Source organism: Chelmon rostratus, chromosome 4 (assembly GCF_017976325.1).
Source record: "Chelmon rostratus isolate fCheRos1 chromosome 4, fCheRos1.pri, whole genome shotgun sequence".
NCBI lineage: Eukaryota > Metazoa > Chordata > Actinopteri > Chaetodontiformes > Chaetodontidae > Chelmon > Chelmon rostratus.
Genome location: NC_055661.1, coordinates 25,193,777 through 25,216,460, shown reverse-complemented (window position 1 = coordinate 25,216,460; position 22,684 = coordinate 25,193,777). Strand labels below are relative to the sequence as shown.

The window sequence follows — 22,684 nt, the reverse complement described above, 5'->3', positions numbered from 1 at the left end:
ACTGAATGTCTACAGTGAGCTGAGATGGCTGCAGAAAGCACTGGAGCTTGACCCACTTTCCAGTCCTGTGAACCGCATTAATTCGCCCTGCCAGGTGCTTGAGAGCCCGGAGGTCTGCTAAGCGAACTTACAGAAGCCTTTATCTGCCTTTACGCTGCCCGGGCTTGAGATTGAGATTTTGATGTTACAGGGAAAACCTTGACACATGAATCAGCAGAGAGATACACATATGAATCAGCAGAGAGATACACATACAAAGAAGTGCTCTTCACCTTCTTTCAGACACGTTTTCATCAAAGGCGAGTAAAAGTGCCTTTTTTGGCTCTCACTATTTGATGCGTATGATTCCAGGTAAAAACATGCTGTCTTCACTTACAGACTGTTCTCACAGAGGACTGATAGAGAGCTTCATCATGATGTAACAACAATCACCTGAAGCTCAATACCAACAGAACCGATGAGCTTGTGGTGGACAACAATGCTTCAAATATGAATGTTGCTGCAAAGAAGCTACAAACTTGTAAAAAGTGGACACTTCACACACATCTTGAACCTGGCAGCACAGAAGATCTACGCAATCAGCACAGTTTCAAGGTGGACGCTCAAGATTAGTGTCACCAATTCAGTATCTGACCAAATGTGAAATATGGTCACAATCTGCTGAGCTATGGCGTAAATTTATGGCCAGAAAAGTGTTTCTGCAGAACATTATGATGTCACAGTGAAGCTGACCTTTGACCTTGCGGATATAAAATGTCATCACTTCATCATTTAATCCTGTGAGACATCTGTGTGAAATTTTGTCCTAATAAGCAGATGAATTCTGCCGTTAGGGCCAAAAACATGTTCATCAGTTCATCCTTGAGTCCAATTGTATGTTTGTGGCAGATATAATGAAATTCCCTCATCAACAGTTAGCTTAAGGGGTTTTTTTTGCAAGGGGTCCAACTCAGAACAAAGCCAGACGGTTTCTGAATGAACTCCAGACTGTAATAAAAGGGACAGCTTTGGAGCCATCCAACTCACCACGCCTACAGCTTTGCACCAGGCTAACATGTGCTGTCAACTGATTTATCAGCCCTCTCATTTCTGGTATCTGATCGAACCCCCAAACAGTCAAAGTAACAAAGTGTTGCTGGGAGTAGTAATATAACGGAGTTACTGAATTTCAAATTGTAATACAGTACGTTAGACAAAAAAGTAATCACATTACTGCGCAACAGTGGCCTCAAATCCCCCAAATTTCCTCATAGCTTATTGTTCATGTTTTGCAACTCAACTCTGAGCTGTGAGGTCTGAAATCGGTGAGCCAGGAGGAAATGTGGGGATTTGGGGGCGCCTTAGCAAAACCTGGGAGTTTTCCTTTAATAAATGCTTCTGTCCCTGCAGACCCCAGAGAAGGAACATCATCTCTACTATGTATGTTTGTGTTAAAGCATCCTGATATTGTATGTTTTCTGAATGCAGTGTGCAGGAATCTTCTTTTCTACTAAATGTTAAGTCTTCTCTGACGCAGCTGCAGAAAAAAATGTGTGAGCCTTTTTGTCCTTAGAAAATAAGCAGACCGCTCACCTTGAGTTTCTTTTGCACGTCAAACAAGTGGAATCTACCACAGAGGAGGCCAGCTGCATTGAAAATATTCATAATGCAACATATAAAGTGCACTGTGAACATCAAAGTTAATCAGTAAAATGGCTAAAACCTCATTGCTTTCTCAGCTTTCTTCCACAGTTCAAGGACTTGAAGTGTCATGCTTAGTGACCAGCCTCTCTGTCTGTTATGTGTGAAGCATTAGGAAGAGGCAGCTTTCTGTTTAATGAAGGAGGGGGTTCAAGGAGCACATGATGCTGCGGTACCCCCTCCTTCAGGATGTCTGACGCACATCTTTTCCCTTTTTCATTGTATTTGGTGCCAGTTTTCTCGGAGAGTACAGTATGTACCCTTCGAGAACACCGACACGTATCCTTCGTTATTGCCTGAGGCAGTTTGGCCCGTCTGTTTTCTCTCTCTCTCACTCGGAGGCAACCTAATGGCCCGGCTACTCCACAACTCTTCCCCGCAACGGACGTAATGTGTTTCTGAAAGCCAGGCTGGGGGGCGAAAAGAGTGAAAGCCCCATCTGTGCTGGGACCAGAGAGAGGCACAGGCAGGGATGGCTGCTTTAACACCACTTAAAGTGTAGGATTTGACTTAAAACATGAATCTCAGCAAAGTCCACATAATCATGAATAAGTGTCATGTTTTCTAGCTTCTACAGCAAGTCCAGCTGCCCTTGATTCAGCCCACCTTAGATAACCATGACCAGGGCGGCTGAGAATCTCCACAGACGTCACGTCTTCACTTACGTCTTTCGGCTTAGAAATTTACTGCACACAGGTGAGTTGTTTAAATGTGGCGAGCGTTTCTTTTCCTGCTTCCGCTAACGCACACACTGATTAAAACGCCCAGCATCTGTTCTCTCACACACTCCCTTCCTGTTCAGCGTCCTCACAAAGCACATGTGCTGCAGAGAGAGGCGTCCTTGAGAACGCAGAAGGAGACCATGTCAGTCTGCCTCTGAATCAGGCGTGCACATGTTCATGTGAAAGTGTTTTCTTTCTTTGTGCTGTGTGTCAGCATGCTCCATAATCACTGAGATTATGCCAAAGCATGGGAGTGTGTGTGGGTGTGTATGTGCATATGAATGAAAGTGGGGCACTCAGTCACGAGTGTATATTGTCATGATGAACATGCTGGAGGAGACCAGTGTTCCTGAGTCTGTCTGCACATGCAGGGGCAGAAGGGTTTGGTGGACAGCTCTGGTAGCTTTAATGGGAAGGAAAGTAAACTTCACCGTGAACAAACACCATGACCTGAGCCCAGATAAAACAAGACTTGGCAGATCTGTGATCAGCAGCAGTGATTAAGTGTGAATGTCAGGAACAAGGTGAAGACGATCTCTGTCATCGGGGAGAGCACGCGGGCAATTACCTCCCTGCTTTAGTCTTTAAGGCTCCTCTGAGTCAGAGTGCTCACCCAAGGAAAGAGAGTAGGTTATCAATCGGAATCAGATTCAGAATCAGCTTTATCGGCCAAGTATTTGTGCACATACAAGAAGTCTGACTTTAAACACCACACTCAAACAATGTACTTGCTTAGGAAAAAATGAACATACGGTTCAGCGAGAACAAAAGACAAAAAAATAGAATAGAACAAACAATAAACTTCACGCTCACCCTAAACTACCTCTGTGTTGTTGTACTTCCATCAACTGTCTGTGTGCAGGATGTTAAGGGACATGCTCTAAAACAGGCCCTTTTACATCCTAGTGTTGTCATGTTTTTCAGTGTTTTCTATTGGTTTAGGTGCTCCTGTTTATGACATCAGATTTGTGTTCACAGGTGCCTAATCCGCCTGTATTCAGCTTCATTCTTCTTGTGAGAAGCAGTGACAGGACTGAGCCTGTCTGTCAGTTTGCACACAAAACTTTATTTAGTCTTGAAGACACCGGACTGACAGGAAAGCTGCCTCTGGGATGACAAAAGATGACAGATGCTCAGGTAAACTGTGATAATAACGAGGTAATTAAGGTTGTCGATATAAGATGATGATAATGGTGGAAGGATGACGGTGATGACAGACGTCCGACTAAACACTGACTGAAAACATCATCAGAATAAATATTTGGGAGCTGCTGCTCTCTTTTCTATGTTTACTTTCACGGACTCTACACCTGATCCTGAATCGGGCTGCACGTGCACAGCAGCCTCTTTATCCCCATTCATCACCGGGCTCTTGTTACCTGTGAGCTGACGACAGGTCACCGTGTCCCGCTGAGGGCTGTGAAGAGGCCAGAGAAGAGTCACATCGGAGCTGGCACAGTCAGAGCCACTTCAGCTTCCCCATTTGTTGCACGCTTTCACTTTCTATCCGTCGCATTATTATACAGAACCACAATGCATAAACTCTCTCATACTGTTTGTATCATTTCCAGTATGTGAGGCGGTTCTTCGCTTCATTTTGGCCACTCCACAGATCAGAGCTCCAGCCCCGGCCCAGAATCACCCCCCAAGGGAGCTGTCTGTCTGTATTAAAGCACCATAGAGGCCCTGCTCTGAATCTCGCTCTGCCTCCAGCATGAACTCCAGCTCCGCTCAGTCTGGCCCGTAAAGGAGGCTAGACGGACAGACAGGGCCCAGGGGGGAAAGTCTGATTTACCGACAGAGGCCAAAAAACCATAAATCTCAACCAGTGAACCCCGTGTCCCAACATGATCTGTCCAGAGCAGAGCGTCCCCGTCCGTTCGTCTGCCTCTGTCATACTAATGATGACTTTATCTCATTACAACCGGTTCCAAATGTTCTTATCTGCACATTACATTAGAAATAGATGCGTGGGTTTGTGTTGGACGCCTGAACAATAACAATTCATGAAAGAATGAGGCTGATGATCTGGAAAGCCATCGATCCACCTCTACTTTAAAAAACAAACAATAATTTGATGTTTTAATATAATTTGTTAACTTTCTATTAGGTCAATACTGTGTCCCCCCACCCCTTTATTGGTGTCTAATGGGTGCACCACAGGGGTCAATCTCAGGCTCATTATTGTTTCACCTACACACGTGTGCTAATGACACCATTATCTTCTGTAGACACATGGGTGAGGTGGAAAGGATGCAACAAACTCAAAAACTCTTAAGAAGAATGCAGCTGTTTGTGTTAATTATCTGCTTTTCCTCAACCTGTTGACTTGTTTTTTACCATCAGACTGAAAACAAATATGCAGATTTCTTATGCAGATGTTTTTATGAGAAGTAAAAAGCTGAAAATCCCTCTTTGCCAAAATGCTTTGACATTTTTGCACAAAAAACATAAAAATTCCTGCCATTATAGAAACTCTGAATATAATTGGTTGCGCAACAGATCATTGGTATTTAAAGATGATTCGTGACAGTTTTCTTCCATCAAAATAATAAAAATGACCTCCTTCCCCTCTCACATTAAAACTCCCTCTCAATCCTCCTCTTAATATGCTTAAACATATGCACAGATCAGGTGCAGTTTTGTTATGTTTCCACTCACAGGTTTTCCACGTGAGAAGAAAAACAACAACTTCTCAATCAGTGAAAACAGGATAATCCCAGAGTTTAAAGTCTTAATTTAAATACATGTCTATGGTCACATGCACGCCAGACGAAAACACCCCGATCCTCTGTTAATGCTGCTACACCTACTGCTTTTCCTCCGTCTCCTCTACGTGCACGCAGTCACAAATGTTGGCACACATTAGCAGTTTGTGGACTGAAGCGTGCATGCCACTCCTCAGAAATGAGACTGGAAACCAATTATCCAATGCTACGCCAGGGATCAGCTGTGGAATGTAAACAGGAGAATCCAGATTTAGATATTTTCCATCATGTTTCTGAAGACTAGCTGTGGCTAACCGGCCAACTTCAGTTTTAAAAACTTGAGCTGGCATTCCATGAGTGGTAGGAGGAGGTGGTAAGTGTGTGAGGGGACTATTGTCATTCAGAACCAGTGTCATAGTCCACACAACCCCCTAAAACCACCACTGCCACCCCCCTATTACTGCTGACATTCAGAGGCATGCAAATGCTTGAACATGTCGGGAGGTTTACATTTCAATAAGAAAAAACAACCTCTCTTCCTTTGTGTGGCTCATGGGCTGCTTGTGCTGGCAGGCCAATACAGCCTCCATTGGTCAGTGGAAATGCAAATGTGCTTGTAGATATAAACAAATGAGAGAGAAGATGTATGAAAACATGTGTGAATAGATCTGTGTTTCACAGTCAGGCTTGTGTTTGTGCATCTGCAGAGCAGCCCTGCGAGAAAATAAGAACAAATGCTCATTGCATTAAATTATCTTTTAAATTATTAAAGCAAATATGGAACTTTTATGGAAAACCAAGCCAAATTTGGAGCTTTCAAACAGCTTTGAAGTAGCTACAAAATGACTACATTTAAGACCAGGTAATATAATTGGCTCCCAATAATCACCTTTGCATGCAATGATGAAAGGCAATGGGAGTGACAAGCATCTATCATGATGCTGATAAACACATGACCGTGGCTCATGAGGTTCGGCCCCAGGGCAGCTCCAAACTGCCCCAGCTTCTCTGATATCCCAAATGACCGTCCTTTGTGGGATCACGCCCAGGGGGCGAGCGACGGCAGCATGCTCCTTCTCAGCTCCACTGTAAAAGGCGGGGCCACCTCGGGAAATCAGTCCTCACTTATGTGTCAACAAGGACATCCTTCTAAGAACACCTCCTCCTCCTGGATTCATCTGGCCCTGGTCCCCCCTCTCTGCCAGCCCCCAATTAACTCGACATTCCTCTGTTTGCAGTGAATGCTCCAAATTCTCCCTGATAATTGGCAACACCCCGGCGAAAAGATTACCACCATTTTACCCTCTCTGACTATCCATTGTCACCTATGTGTGGCTGACAATCCGATCCTCGAGTCAGGCCTTGTTCTGCTCTGCTGCAGCTATGATTGTCTGTTTTGACTCAAAGGTATTTCAATTTTCCTGCAGCCCACCCTCAGGGAAAGTGAAGGCAGCACCGGCCTAAAGGCACAACTACACAGACAGCAGAGTTGTGGCACTGCTGCGTGAAACGCATTATCACCACACAGGCTTTTGTCTTTCAGATATAAAACAAGTGATGTTGCACTTTAGTTTAAAGTCACTGTGTCGACACTCTGACTCGCAGTGTGAGTTGCTCAGCATTTCTAAAACCGCCGAAAAACACCTCCGCAGCGTCCTCCCATTATCTGTCATCATTTGCCCTCTCGCCTGGTTGCTAAAGGAGGGAACGACTGCAATGCCTTTTATCTTTCTGCATTACAAATATCTTGCAGCGTGGGCTTAGATTACAGGACGGTGACACCTTGCTCACATCATTCATTTAAAACGGCAGGAGCATCATTTGCACTCACAAGCTCTGAGGGAATCCAGGTTATATGTCGTCAAATGCAGTATTTACTCACTATTAGCAATAAAACAGGCTCGCCCTTCCCACAACGCCGCCGGGGTGTGTTCACTGTGACGGCTGTGATGTGGTGCGAGGGCTATTCTGTGTGTGCATGTGTGCACACCTTGCAACCATGTCTGCTCACGAAACCCAGGCACTAATTTCATATTTCAGCGCAGCCGCCTGTCATCAGCACTCTTATCAAAAATACATACCAGACCATAATCACAGAAGGACTGCATGCCAAAATACCTCAGAGCACATGAGCGCAAATGAAAGATGAGAGTGGGAGGCCTGTGGGGGACGGCAGAGGAAAATGGGACAAAGAGACGATACAGGTTAAATCAGAGCGGAGAGCAGCTGCTGAATTGATTCGCCATGCAAGGCATCAACAAATGTTTTATGTTGCAGTACACTTGTGAAAATAGGTACTTATTTTACCGCTCTGTTGCCATTTTTAGATAAGTGGCTGAAATATTGTGTCACTCTGAATGTCGGGGGCCGGTAGCTTTCACATCCATGGCATGATTGCTTGCATGAGCTCTTGTAAGGTATGTGTGTGTGTGTGTGAGGGGGGTGTATTTGTACAACATCAGCAGCCATTAACCCCCTGTGTGGAAGATTCACAAGTGTAGAGGGGCATGTCTGAACAGGTTACAGCTGCAGCACAACACTGGGAGGTTGAGCAGGATCCATCCGCATCCTGTAATTCCAGATAAAACCTTTGCATTATGGTTGAGATGCAGAAAACATGTAAGGAAAAAATATAGTTGCATGTTGAGGATGTGACTAATGTTCAAATAATGCAGGAACACTATTTGAGGAAACTGTAATTTATATGTCTGACAATAAAATAAGACTAATTATTGGGGCGTTTGTTTTATTTTGTATCACAATATAATTCAATAAAAGTTTGCTGTTAAGCTCAATAAAAAGAAAACAGTTTTGTCAGGACACCCAGCCGGAGGTCCCACCTGTCGCAGGAGCGTTTTTCGCTTGTGTGTAGCGCGCACATACACGTGTAGGCGGGGGCGCACGAGGGCGGGGGGGGAAGACTCGCCGGCGTCCAATCAGAAGTGAGCGGTGTTCGAGCGCTATAAAAGCCGCGTGCGTCTCTCCGCAGCGGCACTCAAGTCAATACGCCGCGTCTTCCTCGTCTGTCCCGCTGTAGCGTTGGTAAACTTCTCCTCTCTGAGCGTCTTCAGGAGTGATTTAGGATCTACTTTTATCTGAAAGCTTTGTCCGCGAGCGCCGTAAGACGTTTCGGACAAGACAGTTTGTCTCCGCTTTGCTTTCTCGGACGGAATCGACAACCGAGGAGAAGAAATGCGCCTCATCCACAACATGACGACCATTGCGGAGTATCCAGCAGCGGAGTACTCGGTCCCCAACCGGGTCATTAAAATGGCTGTGATAGGAGGCAGCGGAGTTGGGAAAACCGGTAAGGAAACGACTAAAAGCAGTTTCCTCACAGCCTGATGGTGGACTGGTCTATTTTCGTCGTTTATTCTGTCTTATAATCGTCTAACATTGTGTCGTCTGTCTTGATTTCAGCGCTCGTGGTGAGATTCCTAACGAGGCGCTTCATCGGGGACTATGAGAGAAACGCCGGTGAGAAACTGAGCAGCTTCACTGTTTGTGTTTGTGGGCTAAAGAGAGTCTATAAAATCGTGGTGTTAAAACTCATTTTGCTTCCTGTGTGTGCGTGCGCAGGTAATCTCTACTCCAGAGAAGTCCAGGTGGATGGAGAGCAGGTGACCATCCAGGTTCAAGACACTCCAGGTGTGGAGGTGAGATCCTCCTTTTCCCCCCTCCAGCTCTCCTCAGACAGAAAACAGATCAGTTTGTTTTCTGTGGTCTGAGTCAAGTAAACTGAGCCCACAGGGTTCAACACATTAAACCCGTTGAAGATAATCCAATACAAAGATGATATAATCTAATTCACTGTCTGGCTGTTAAGGTCATCTAAGCCTCTCTTGACTGGGCACCAGTCCAAGACTAAAGATGAGTGTGTATGTATGTTTTCTCCTGAAGCAGAGCCATTCAGTCTGGCTGTCTAATCTCCCATTTAGGCTAATGGATATCTGAGGCCAGGGTAAATGATACCCTGATCCAGATCCAGACTGCCCAATCGCCCACACCTCACTGTTCTGGAGTAACCCTATAGCCCTCGTCTGCCTCAGTCAGCATTCCAGTCATGACTAAAGATCAGTTGCAGGAAGTGGGGACGTTTAATCTGAATTCTGTTTCATTCGTGTTTAGGACAAATGTTTTGCTGCTCGTGTTTTAATCAGCCTCCCTTTTCTTTCCCCCCCAGATGACTGATAATGGCATCAGTCTGCCCGACCATGTGACCTGCTCCATCCAGTGGGCCGATGCGGTGGTGCTCGTGTACTCTGTGACAGACCGCCGCAGCTTCGATTTGATCGATCAGCTGCACCAGCTGGTTGTGCGCACCGGCGGCGCCAATATGCCCCCTGTAATCCTGCTGGCCAATAAGGCGGACCTGCTGCACCTGAGGCGGGTCGACTCCCAGCAGGGCCCTTTGCTGGCGGGAACGCTGGGCTGCTGTTTCTATGAAGTATCTGCCAGCGAGGACTACAGCCAGGTGCACAGTGCCTTCCACAGGCTGTGCTGCCAGCTCGCCAAGCAGCCGCCTCCCGCCTCCAACTCCTCACACAACTCTGCCAGCGCCGCCACGGAGAAGAGGCGCTCGCCCCTCATCCCCAGGCCGAAGTCTCCCAACATGCAAGACCTGAAGAGGCGCTTCAAGCAGGCGCTTTCGGCGAAAGTCAGGACCGTCACCTCGGTGTGAGGGGGGCTAGAAGTTGAAAGTGGTCCAGAGCGGCCACAGAGAGAAAGAAAGCATCGAAGGTGGAAAAGAGGACAGAAGATTCATGCTTCTAGTAGGTGTTAAATAGCCGGAGGCAGGCGAATCTTTACAGAGGTAGTGGCCTCTAAATGGGCAGGTGTCTGTCCTGTCGGACACCATGCGTGAGGAGACGCAGCGAGGAGGTTCATCCTCTCCTCAGGAGGAGAAACGCCACCTGAGGACACAGAAGCAGCTGTGCGAGGCTGACTGAACCCCAGACTCCCTGCATATCAAATCAGAAAGCTTAAATCAAGCTCTCCTGGCAACAGCGGCTCTCAAGGACTCTGCTGCTTATTTTTAGCTGTGTTGCCCATTGTGGCCATTTTTTTTCAGACTGCCACTACATGGCATCGCTAAATGCTGCCATCATTACAGCAGCTACTTGAGCCAGAGCTCTGTGTGTGTACTCAGTCTCTTTTTTATGTCAATAGCTGCAGTATATTTTTTGCAGCATCCAGAACTGTGCATGATGAGAGGGGGGGGGGGGGTTGTAGAGGGGCAGCAGACGGTATGTAGCATGTGGCGGTTATTATCACTGATGCACTTTATTAAAAAAAAAAGGAATAATCCAAAGGGCCTGTTATTTATTTGTTGCAAATTAACTTTTTGCTCACAATAAACTGATGAATTTGATGAATGTGTCTGGGTTTTCATTCACTGACAGCAGAAACGAGCTCATATGCAGGCAGCACAGTTCGAAACCTTCACTTTTGATTTCACAAGACTACGAAAGACGTCTGCTATTGTGAGGGGGATGACTCACCCAGAGAAAGGTAGTCTGATTTACGAATAAAGTGCTTTGAAAACGGCATTAATGAACGGCATTGAACTGACAATAGAGGCATGACAGTGCTGCAGCTCCTCAGCTCTTGATTTGTCCAAAAACCCGGCGCAGTCCTCGACCCCATAAAACATATCTGACCAAAAAAAGCAGTAAAACAGCCTGAGCCGACGGCGGCGGAAGAGCTCATGTTAGTTTTCATTATGGAGTCTTCTGAGAATCAAGCTCCCAGAGGATGAGGAGAAAATGATATTAAGCACTTCTCCAATAAAACCTGATGTTTGTGTTGTATCAGTGACCCGTTTATTTACAATCCAGAACCTAATTAGTGAATCCTGAATATCCCGTTACTCTCAGAAGTACCTCAAAACACACTGGACTCACCGGATCTCTACACTTGCTGCCTCTGTTTGACAAAATGTGGGACACTCTTGTATTCACGACGGATTCAGGTGTGTGTAGGTGGGTGAAAACACTGAGCTCCAGCCGGGGTGATTCATGTTGGAGAGAATAGAGAGTGTAGGCAAGCGCGGGGTGTGAGCAAATTACTGGCCTTAGCATACAGTGTGAAACGACTTGTTAATTATTTTGCTCTTATTTGCCACCATATGATGTGGCGAGGTGTGAATGGCTGCTAGCAGAGTGTGTATTCTATCTCTCACTCACACACACACACACACACATACAGTGTGGTCTGCTTTTAACGCTGCCTGGTCAAAACAGCTGAGCCTGATGTGCTGAGCTGAATGCAAACAAAAGACGCATGGCCGCGTTTGAAAAGTCACTGATTCAGGTTTATTAATATTTGATGCGAGCAGCGCTTAATTTTACACCTCTCGCTCAGGAAAACTTCAAAGTGGCTTTTGACAGACTCGTCTTTGGCAGCAGAGGAGGGATGCTGTCAGTCACACACAAAAAAAAGATAATTCTCTTCACTGCCTCAAAGAAAATAAAGCCAAAAGCTGCTTTTATATCGTTACTTTACAGTTTACAGACAGAACACATTGGCATTAACAGGATAGGAATGTCGCAGCCCCCTCGCAGCTTTTCACGCTGAATCTCGTTAGTCGAGCTCCACTCACACCTGCTGAGGTGTGGAGACGTCGCGTGTCCCTCCACGTGTGCGTGCGTTTCCACGTGCCGGCCTCTCAGACGCCGATATCGGGCGCCAGTCTCTGGGTGGCGAAGAGCAGCTCGGGGACGTCCGTGGGCCTCAGCAGCCTGGTGGACAGAACCAGCACCTGGAGCAGAGCACAACACGCTCGCTGAGGTTAAAACAGGTCGGGTGTGCAACTCGACACTTAGGAACGAAGCAGACGTGAATGTCAGGGTGAGTAAAGCGAATCGGAAATCAACAAGGTGCATGAATCAGGTGGCTCGGCAGCCGGTTTATTTTCTTAATTTGATTTGATTACTTCTGCCATGGAGGTCATGCTGTGCCCCTGCTCCTTCTCAGCGGTTTTTAGGATACTTTTGGGGTAGATGACACTGAAATAAAAATCTTTTGTGAGTGTGAAACTCTTTGAGGATGTGCTCAGGTCACAATGAGACAGAAGTTGTGTATTGATTGTGGGCTGAAACCAGTCGGTGTTACTTTTCAGAAAGGTAACAGGTAATAATGCTGGCCTTCATCTGTCACTTCCCTCTTTCACAGGCTGCATCACTGATGGATTTTAAACCTTATTTTGCTGTTGAAGCCTTATTTTGATCCAAAAATCCCCAAATAAATTTAAGAATTTATTAAACTCATTCTATGGCCTGTTCTATAAAATGCCTATTTTATAATGCACAAACATAAGAATTTCGCCTGATGTTCAGTCATACATCCATGCAGCCTGTATGGATGAAAATTAAAAATACAGGGAGGGAGTGCTTGTCTGATTATAGTCCTTCTGTCCTTGTTGCTTTATTTTACCAGGATAATCCAGTCAGTATCAATACCGATTTCCAGGTACGGCTAAAACCATGGAAAAGAGACTTGGGTGCTTATTCAGACGAGAGACCAACATGTAAGCTTACCATCACATTTACGTAATAAGGTGCATGTCTGAAAAGGGCTTTTGAATACGTTTGTAACCACTGGGAACTCAAGCTGTGCAGAAGTCCTTGAAACTACCGGTTCAAGGTTTTTACATTCACTTGTCAAGTCAACAGGCGGTGACGGTTTGACGCCGAAAAACAAAGATTTCAGTTGGAGTATCACTTAAAAATCAGTGAAAATATGTGGAGAGTCTTGCAATGGCCTGAGGAATGATTGACTGAATTCAATGTGCTTCCAGCAGTGCAACACTGAACATTTCTTCTTAACTGCTGCATTTTTACTTGAAAGAAAACCCTCAGACACACATATCGCACGATTTTCTGTCATTATGTACATTTTGGTGCCGAAGGAAAAAAAAAAAGTAAGTAACTTCAGTCGAAGTTCGCCCTCTTTAAGTGCTTTCTAGTTCAAATCCTGTTACGTTGTATAACAGAGAAGCTCTGTGTCTCCGCAGCAGTGTTGCTTTAACTCTGGGTCAGCACCTAAAATTGGCAACGGACCTGTTTTTAGTGGCAGAGTCAGTATGTTTCAGAGGAATTTAGTCCAAGTGCAAGACCAAAACTTTGCAGGCTGTTTTCACTGTAACTGCTCATCAACGTCTGGTCCACAGCCATCATCTGCACACACTCGTCTATACACAGCACGTTGTGCATGTACATGCTAAAGCTCGAGGGTGCGTGTGTTGAGGTCAGTGTGTGTGTGGGCCAGCAGGTTATTGTATAAGCTTGTCTTTATTCGGCGTTCCTGATTACAGATGGAAGGCTTTGATCCTCGCCAGGCCTTTCATTGCTTCTGGCCTCCTTCTCAAAGCCCTTTATTAAGACAAACCAACATCACCCAGCCTGATCTCCCTCTTCTCCTTCCTGGCAATCCTCTCACACAGAGAAAACTAATTCATCTGCATGTTCTGCATGTCAGTGTGCACTGCGTATGTAATCAGCACTTTAAACCAGCCAAACACACGAGCAGACGGACACAAAATCTCCTGTATGCAATTACCGTGTTAATGCGTGTAATGATCAGATGGCACTCTCGCCTCTACACCTGATCTGAGCCACCTGCATATGTAGATCACTGAGAGGTAGCTAAATGTGCCAGAGGTACCTAAATGTGCCAGCGACGGAGCCTCTCCTCGCCTTTATCTGGAATATTGGATGTTTATGTCTAAAGAGTAGAACAGAGGTTCATGATGTGGATGTTTATGATTCATATACACATAATCTGTAGCTGTCTGAATTTTTATGCCTTGGAACAAAAAAAAAAAAGAACATTTCCAGCATTCTGCATTGGCAGATCCTAATAAATGGCAGCTTTACACACAACCTTCCATCATCTCTATAGTTCCAACGTTGTTTCAGTTAACCCTCGCCTGTGGCACAAGAAATATTCAGATCTTTATGGAAAAGCTGCAATACCACAATGTTAAAATACTCTACTGCAAGTAAACGTACTTTAAAATATGGAATCAGAGAAGTACATAAAAGTATATCAGTATAACTGTATTATTAGCAAAATGTAAGTAAGTACTTATTATGCAACCCTCTCAGTGTTAAATGGCATGCTGACTTATCATCATTACTGATTCTGGCCAAGGTGGTGCTAATATTATTATTTTATATTATTTATATCTGGAATAATGGGCCATATTTCATTATTTGATCATATGCCTTATATAAAAATCTGAATCTTTGAAGGAACTAGCAACTATAGCTGCAGTGGGTTTAAAAACGTAATGTTTCCATTAAAAATGTGGTGGAGTAGAAGTAGAATAAATGGAATATAACTAAAAAACTGTAATCAAGTTCAGTACTCAGCTACGTTCCACTGCTGCCTTTTGCTTCATGTCAACACGGTACATGCAGTTTGTGCAGTCAGCTATGTAAAAGTAAGCTTCACTTCACTTCACCATCAGAATCACTTCATATTTCTATATTTTCAGCCTTATTTTAAAAGAATGTGATTCTACTTTTACTGCTCTTCTCATGCTGATGTCTTGTTCATGTGTAGTTTGATCCTAGACTTTCCATTAACTACTTTCAGAGGGACCTAAAAACACAATGAGGTGTTACGCAGATTCAATAAAACTGTTCTTTTTTCTGCTACGCACGGTTTTCTATTTCTATTGCAGGAGTGAGAGAATGTGGCAAGGCAAACTAAAACAGAACTACTAGAACATTACAGGAAAAAGAACAAAACAGGACTCTCGCCCACTCACCTGGCTCCCCGGTTTGTGCGTGGTAACAACCTCTCTGATGAGGCGAAGCTCTGAGGGCGTCACCCCACCAACCAGGAAGAGGAAGAGCAGAGGGTTGTCGCCGGGATGCGGACGACTCACCTGGAGTAAAGATGGGGAGACTGTGATTGGTCAGTGTATCCTGTTCCCTGCTGCAGAACAGTCAGTGAAAAACAACCTGCTTTGTCCAGGGAACACTTAATCACCGCTGCACATTATTCTGGGAGGCTGTCTCTGTGTCTCTGTGCTGAGTCACTGCTCAGCTGGACACTTGTGATATTGTGGTGATACTGATGAGAGTGGACACATCACTCCAGACAATGCCCTCTCACCCTGTTGTTATGATGGCTGACACGTGGACTTGTACTAAACAGGTGCGCACACTCTCATATGACACATGCGGACACACAACATGTCGCCAAATCACCTGTGTCAGAAAGCTCTCACAGACTGAGCCATGCTGGTACAGTGAAAAACATTATAAACTGTCACTTAAAGATGAATGTTAACAGCAGGGTAAAGTCTGGCGTTTCTGCCGAGCGTGATTGGCTGCTGACGGAACAATGGCTGTGCGCAATTGGCTGGCGGGCTGCAGCCCGGACACACCTGCCGCCTGTGAATGCTAACCAAGCAATCGGAGCTGCAGGGGGCGGACCCGAGGGGAGGGTGGCTGTACACGTGAAGCACCGGCAGGCTGGGGTGGAGCGTGTCAGGGATGATTCAACATGTGTTTTGCAAAGAAATGTGAGAGCAAACGTCTTCTGGTGTGTCGCGCTCATGTTATATTATGTGTTTTCGGGACGGGGTTGGCGTTTCATCGCAGACACGCCACCTCCATGTGCGAGTACATCACCACACGCATGTTTGCCGGGTCCAAAGACGCTGCAGCTGCGAGTGTCTGAGCCATGTGTGCTGCCATGGGATGGACGGGGAGGAAGGGGCTGATGAAAGTGTGGAGAGATGAGGTGAGAAATGTGCCTCTGAGTGGAAGTGAGGAAAAGAAAATGTCATTCTATGTCCGAGTGATTAAATACATCCACAGGCTTTCTTAGGACGCTGCTCACTCCGGTCTATTGATGTAAGTTCTTTAAAATGTCAAGCTGCAGGCAGTGAGCTGCCTTTGTCTCAGTCGAGACATCAGTGGCTCTTAACTGGTCTAGATTTCCTCTTAGACATCAAGTCATGTGTCAAACATAAATGATCTTAAAACACAACCAGATGATTTCCATCCATCCAATGGGCCTGTCAGTGGGCGACCTTCTCGCAGCAGCAGTGAACTGGTGGAGCACCGCTTTTATTTTGAAGTACCATCTTTCATCTAGAAGGTGGGAAACAGTGCTTCAAAATAAAAGCGCCCATTTCTGCATCAGGAGCCAGCAGTTGGCATGTTGTGAGGAGGTGAGTGGACCTCCTGATGCTGAACATGCCAGTCATTTTCAAACATTTCATCCTGCTGTTAGAGCACAAGGTTACTCAGTAACGTGTCACACTGTCAGTTGCTGCTGCACACATGAAAAACACCTTTTCACAAGGAAGTCAGTAAGAAAAACAGCAAACTGTGCTCTGCAAGTGAGAGACTTCCTGTGATTTTAGGACTTATAACTCATATCTGGGTGCTGGTGTTAGATGGAGGAACAGCAGCTGAATTAACTTTTGAAGGATCAGGAGCTGAATGTTATGTACAACAGGGTCTGAACAAAGACTACACATGGGATAAAAACTCACACAAACACACCATTTGGTTACAGACAGTTACAGCGACAGTGCTCAAGCTGCCACTTGCTCATAATCCAAACAGCAGGGTCCAGCATGTTAAACACAGGAGGCTCTGTGGTTAAAAATAGACGTTTTATTGCACAAAGGGTGTGCGCGGCGCTCCTATAGAAAGCCGGGTCCAGGTTTATAGGTTTAGTCTGTCTGAGTTGGTGGTTCGTGAGCCAAGTTTCTTAATTTGTGTAAAACCAGGCCACGGTTACACAACCAGTCTAATTCCTCCACCCCCGGGTAATCATCACGTTAAGCAGGCCCAGATGTGGGATAATCAGGCTGAGGATAGTGATCTGCTCTGCGGTGGATATACATTACACACAAGCCCAAAACGACATGACTGTTGGAGAAAAACATTTGGTTCAAATATGAACATACTGTAACGTACTGTCTGCCTGTGATGCTTTCAAAACGTAGAAAAACACAACTGTAAAAGAATGAATGAATAACTAAATGAGTGAATGGAGGCCTATTAATAACAAACGGTGTATAATTACTGCCAACGATCTCTGCAAATCCGGCAGCATTGTTTTAAAGGCTGAAATCTGGGTTAAAGCGGATTAATGTGAAATTAAGGTGTTTTGTTGTTATTGAGATACTGTGAGAGATTACTGTCAGCATTTGTTTCTCTTCCAGCGTTTCTCGTGCTCCTCAGGTGCCTGGACCACAAATCTGATGATTACATTCTGCTTTAAAATGTAATCCTTTAAAGCAGTGACCCGCTGTCATGCTAAAGCGCATTGATTGATTTGTTACTGAATGAATCAATAGACTGAACGTGTGATTTCATGAGAAAGAATCTTTGCAGGAGGAATCTAAATCGAAGATGAGCTGCTGTTGGATTCAATGTCACAGCTCTAATATGTTAAACATTCAGTGGTTCAGATGATCAATGAACATCAAATGTGTTTTTTATTTAGTATTTATGACTTTTTTAGGCTCAAACTTTAGGCTACTTTAGGCTGCTTACTGTTACTGCTTCATAGTTTCATTTGAACTCTTGGAGTTCTGCCACTTTTTTTGGCAGTTTTGGAACAACCTTTACCAAACATCCACACTGCACCCATGCATTTTCACTCTCTATCCTGCATATTCCATCCGATATTCACCAACCTTGGTCCATATATATATATATTTTTTATATATTCTATATTTTTTTCCTCGTCATTTATGCCAACATACGCTCATATCCTAGCATTTTGTGCAATATTGCATATTTACTGTTTTGTATATTTTATTCTTCTGTGCAATATTATTAACACTATTTATTATTATTTTTAATCTGAAGGCAGCATACATTGTTTTTTCCACAGTTATTGGGGCAATACATGTACATATGGTCTACTTTTTTAATTTTGTATTTCGCTTTTTTGAATTTCTCTATCTCTGTTGCTATTTTTCTTACCACTGCTATTACATGCTGCTGAAATGCCCAAATTTCCCCAGCTGGGGATAAATAAAGTTTAATCTTATCTTATATAATACTTGGATCACCCCAAATGCACACATTTGTTTATCGACATAAATAGTTACCATCCTGGAGGCTTGGCCTATCGATAAAAACTGCCTTATCGAAGCTATGCAACATCTGATTGCAAATTTGGGGGACATGTAGATACGAACAATGAAGATGCTTTCATGTCATTTCACCCACAGCTGCTGCTATAATAAAAAGTTTCATACTTAGTATCTGCTGGACATATTCAGCGCCACCATACGGCCATTAATAATAATAATAACACTTTTTGCTTGAAACTCATAAACCATGAGACGAACAGGAAAAATTATTTTTCTCTGGATTCCTCAAGTAGAACCAAGCCTCTTCAAACCAGCTGCTGCCAGCGCCACCACTTGGTCAGGTATAGTGAACGGTAATACTGCTTTGAAACTGTGAGTAATTCAGGAGTAGCAGACACAAAAAGGCCAGTGCAGGTGTTTTACACCTAGTTACACCTTCAGTTGAGCTGAAGAACTGAACTCTTTGAGGCTTCAACTGTCCTACTTGGGTAAACACTGTATACGTGCAGATATGAGACGCTTACTCAACAAATTGTCAAATCAGGTCATGTTCAAGCAATGGAAGGAGGCACTCCACAGCGGGCGAAGGTAGGTGAAGAGGATGTGACAGAGCTGACCCCATTACATACAAACGTGTGTGTGTGTGATTGGGAGCAATGTTGGACCTTCATGAACATGCTGAAGCCGGTCTTCAGCAGGTCTGTGAGGCCTCCGGACATGTGCTCAATGTCGTGGCATTCAAGTCTGTCAGGGTGGAAGACCTCTTCCAGGATCTGCCGCACGAAAGGACGATAAGTCGCCTGCAAAACACAAACGCCAAATAACGCACTTGAATACGACGATTAGCTGACACCCAAAAACACTGACAACACCGTTTTATCTTAATATACACACGTGTCATGTGTGATTGAGAATAAACAATTGGTATATGAATCTGTGTGTATAAATGTGGCTGAAGAGCTGCTGGCGTTGGTGTGTTTCCCACAGAGAGCCCTTCTTTTAGCCTCTGTATGTTTGCTTGAATGGACGTGGGCGTGAGAGACAGCGGAGTTATAAACAGCTCCGGTCGCACAAACAGGCCGATAACTTGTGAGTCAGTTCAGGGAGAGGAGCTTAAACACTGCTGCAATCAGAGCGAAAAAAATCTGGCTGTTGCATGATGCTAAAAACAGAACATCGGTCTATTATTAAGTGTTTAAGGAGATGAATCAAGGATCAACACCTGGCACTCATGGAAAATCCTCTCAATCTGAAAACATCTTTTTTCAACGGCCCCAACAAAACTATCCAAACTACCATTATGATATAATCGTGACAGTACATGATATCCAGAAATTCAAATATAACTCGACATTATTCAGACTGCCGGGGACACTGTTTCTGAAAAGACGTGCTGCTATCGGCACGGTTCGAGAGATGGCAAAGTCGGCCCAACACTTTGGTCCAGACTGATCATCAGCTATAAGACGGATTCACGTGAAATTCTCTCCACACATTCATGGTTCTGTGATAATGTCTCTGAGTGACTTTTCTCCCAGCGCCACCATGAGTCAAATGCCTCGACAACCACTGGATGACGCAAGATGTTGTCTTTTTGTGTTTGTTCTAAGACATGCGCGTTGTTCTGAATGCTTTCATCCATGTTTCATCCGTTTTTTATTTGCACACGGAGCCTGGAGTAACTGTGATGCTCTTCCTATGTGCATCGTCTTGAATGTGTGAATTTACTAATGAATAAAGTTGATCACATGCATTGTTTTGTGCTTTTCAGCATGCTAACACACAAAACTAAGACAGTGAACGTGGTAAACATTATCCCTGGTAAAGATCAGCATGTTAGCGTGTTGAATAGAAGAAGTGCAACCTGACAGAGCTGCTAGCATGGTTAGCTGCACTCTTGTTTTCCTAGCAACAGAAGATGGTTACACCATGCTGACATTTGAGAAAAGCACACCTGAATGCTGAAGGTCAGCCATTTTTCAGCTTTTTGTTGATCAAGCTCGAGTGTGTTTGTGCTGATGAAGAACAGTCATAGTCTTCCTCTGAACATAAACATACTGGCACCATCGCATGACATAACCTGCTTCACCAAACAGTCAACAGCACCTGGCTTCCTTTTCCATAGTCATGAGCTGCCTGGCCTTCATGAGCACAATATTTCATCACTTCTTCGAGGTCGTTTTGACACTGAAATGCAGTTTCAATAAAAAGCTGATGTCCTTCATGGAGCTGAACTGCAGAAGTTTCATAAAAAGTATTCTAATATAAGTGATCTGTGGAAAAAAAGAAAAGCTGTTCAGCAGTAACAGGGACTCAGCTTATTCTGCCCGGCTACATGGGACAGAACATACCATTTATAGACCTCGAAGCCAGCGGATCAAGAATTTGAGACAGATGTTTTTTTTTTTTCCGCGGGAGTGAAGTTTGCTGTCTCCGAGAACAATAAAGACCCGGATAAGACTTGGCAGAGCTGTATTCAAGCACAGTCTTAATGGTCTTAAAATAGACAGGCTGAATCTCATCCAGTACTGGAACTCTGGATAAAACTTGTCTTGTTTTAAATGAGGCCAAAGCTAGTGACAAATCGAGGCTATGTGCCAAAATGTGAGGGAGATCAGGAGCATTACTTTTCCTTTAGATGTTTTGAAAGGAACATCTGAGCACTCAGAGAAGACTCCATATACCGAACTGTTGGTTCAAGCACCAGAAACACACACCTACACGCACGATGCTCATGCATCCAGGTGTTTCTGCCCACAGGCTTCCGCTCACCTCCATATGGACTATCAGTATGCATCATTCTCAACTGACGTCTCAATGCCTCCCACTCCTCTGGTCCCTGAGCAGCAGCCAAATTAGGTCTGGGGGAATCCTGTTGTATAAATCAAGAATTATATAAACTAATATTTACCTCTATCAACATGACTTTGCTGCATGGGTCAGCCTGCACAAACTAAGCTGGGAGTAAACACATTAATGATTCACCTCGGGCTAAATAACACGCTCGCACACGCACGCACACAACCAGCAGCACCGCAGGTATAAACAACCAATCCAACCCACAGTCACGCACGCTCCATTTTCATCTGCTTTCCAAAAAAGCTAAAAGCTGTCCCATTAAATCACCAACAAAAACACCCACATGATGAAAACAATATTAGAATTAGTCATATGATAATGCCAGGGTTTAAATATTCGTCTGTACACACAAATATGCTCACATGCACACGCACACCCTCACATGTGAGGATCAGTTTTCCCCACAGGTTATCTTGGCGTCAAGGTGGATGAGCAAATTAATGTTCCAAAACAACACGGTGACAACACCAAAAACACACACAGAGCACAGAACAGGCTGGAATGTCTCTGGAACTAATGCGGACGAAATTATAATGAAGTTAGGGATTTAAATGAGATGCAACTCATGATGTGCTTAAAAACAGTGTTAAATTGTAAGCAGCGCGTGCACTGAAGTCTTTTTTTTATTCAAAAAAGAGGAAAGTACACAATGCTGTGCTCTGTTTTTAAAGATAGCACAGCACATTGTCCTCTAAAGCTAATTTAACATGTTATATCTCCTTTAACCCATAAGACCCAAGTGTTATAATGACAATTTGTGGTTCTCAACAGGACACCAAGAAGTCACCTGAAGTCCCTGTTGGTTGTCTGACAGTGACAACAAGGCTCCATGGAAATCTGGTCCAGGACTTATTCCTTTGAAGGATGGAAATAAGATGCGCTGTAAAACCTTATTAAAATTTTGATTAGATTAGAGGGGTTTATGAGATTTTTTTTGTAACTTGATTGAACTGACCCTTTTACTGTTGCTTTACAGTATTCGCACGCCAACTAAGGAGGTTATGGTTGATGATCAGAAGCATGTTAATGTAATCATATGTACGCTACTATATAATTTGGGAGTGAATGTTTATCAAAGAAGACTATTTCACACAGTCCACATGTAAACAGTCATAGGTGTGAATGGGTAAATCTTGGATGCATCATTTCGTTTCAATGGTTTTTGATTGGTTATGTAACCCTCCTCTCGAATGCTCTCCTCTTCCTTCGCAATTCAAAAGAATTCAATAACAGTGTGAATGCTCGCAGCAATTAAATTGCCACCGCTTGATTTCTCAGACAAGCGACAAATGCAGCCCCGTCCCTCGGCTGAGGTCAATAGATGGCATTAGTCTCCAGCTGTGATAGCCGCTGTCACTCAGACTTCATAAATGCATTATTTCCAGGAAATTCTACAGCGTTCAGTTACTCACAGCATGATGTGCTCGGGAAATGTGCAATTTTCATGCAGCTCTAAAACCAGTATGGATGTGACAGTTAAGGTATATGAGTGCGGCTGTCTGCTGGTCTGATTAAATATGACTGGAATATACAATGAGAAGCTGTGATGTTCTCATTAATATTGGTAAATCCATTTGATATGTTCAATACAAACCTCCAATGTGAGCAGTAAAAGCTTGATTACTGTAGCCAATATC

The 22,684-nt window shown here is 44.3% G+C and overlaps 2 protein-coding genes across 3 annotated transcripts in view; one reads left to right on the top strand and one right to left on the bottom strand.

The window, feature by feature from the left end:
• Positions 1-8,115: 8,115 nt before the first annotated feature.
• On the top strand, positions 8,116-10,313 carry rasl11b (RAS-like, family 11, member B). Its single transcript, XM_041935746.1, has 4 exons — positions 8,116-8,417; positions 8,531-8,587; positions 8,690-8,766; positions 9,294-10,313. The coding sequence occupies exons 1-4, from the start codon at positions 8,303-8,305 to the stop codon at positions 9,789-9,791; spliced, it is 747 nt and encodes a 248-aa protein (XP_041791680.1). The 5' UTR covers positions 8,116-8,302; the 3' UTR covers positions 9,792-10,313.
• Positions 10,314-11,417: 1,104 nt separating this feature from the next.
• scfd2 (sec1 family domain containing 2) overlaps positions 11,418-22,684 on the bottom strand; it is an 87,698-nt gene continuing 76,431 nt past the window's right edge. Inside the window, exons 7-9 of one of the 2 annotated variants that reach the window (XM_041936172.1) lie at positions 18,854-18,988; positions 14,886-15,005; positions 11,418-11,870 (exon numbers count right to left, since the gene is read on the bottom strand). In XM_041936172.1, the coding sequence (XP_041792106.1) occupies positions 11,778-11,870; positions 14,886-15,005; positions 18,854-18,988 (348 nt within the window). In that variant the 3' untranslated portion in view covers positions 11,418-11,777. The remainder of the gene's footprint in view (positions 11,871-14,885; positions 15,006-18,853; positions 18,989-22,684) is intronic. The other variant, XM_041936173.1, reaches the window with a different exon arrangement.

Excerpts from the sequence above, each read along its gene's own strand:
- rasl11b (XM_041935746.1), top strand. The coding sequence starts at position 8,303 with ATGCGCCTCATCCACAACATGACGACCATTGCGGAGTATCCAGCAGCG. Across the intron at positions 8,588-8,689 it reads GGACTATGAGAGAAACGCCG|GTAATCTCTACTCCAGAGAA; the intron begins GTGAGAAACTGA and ends GTGCGTGCGCAG. Across the intron at positions 8,767-9,293 it reads AAGACACTCCAGGTGTGGAG|ATGACTGATAATGGCATCAG; the intron begins GTGAGATCCTCC and ends TTTCCCCCCCAG.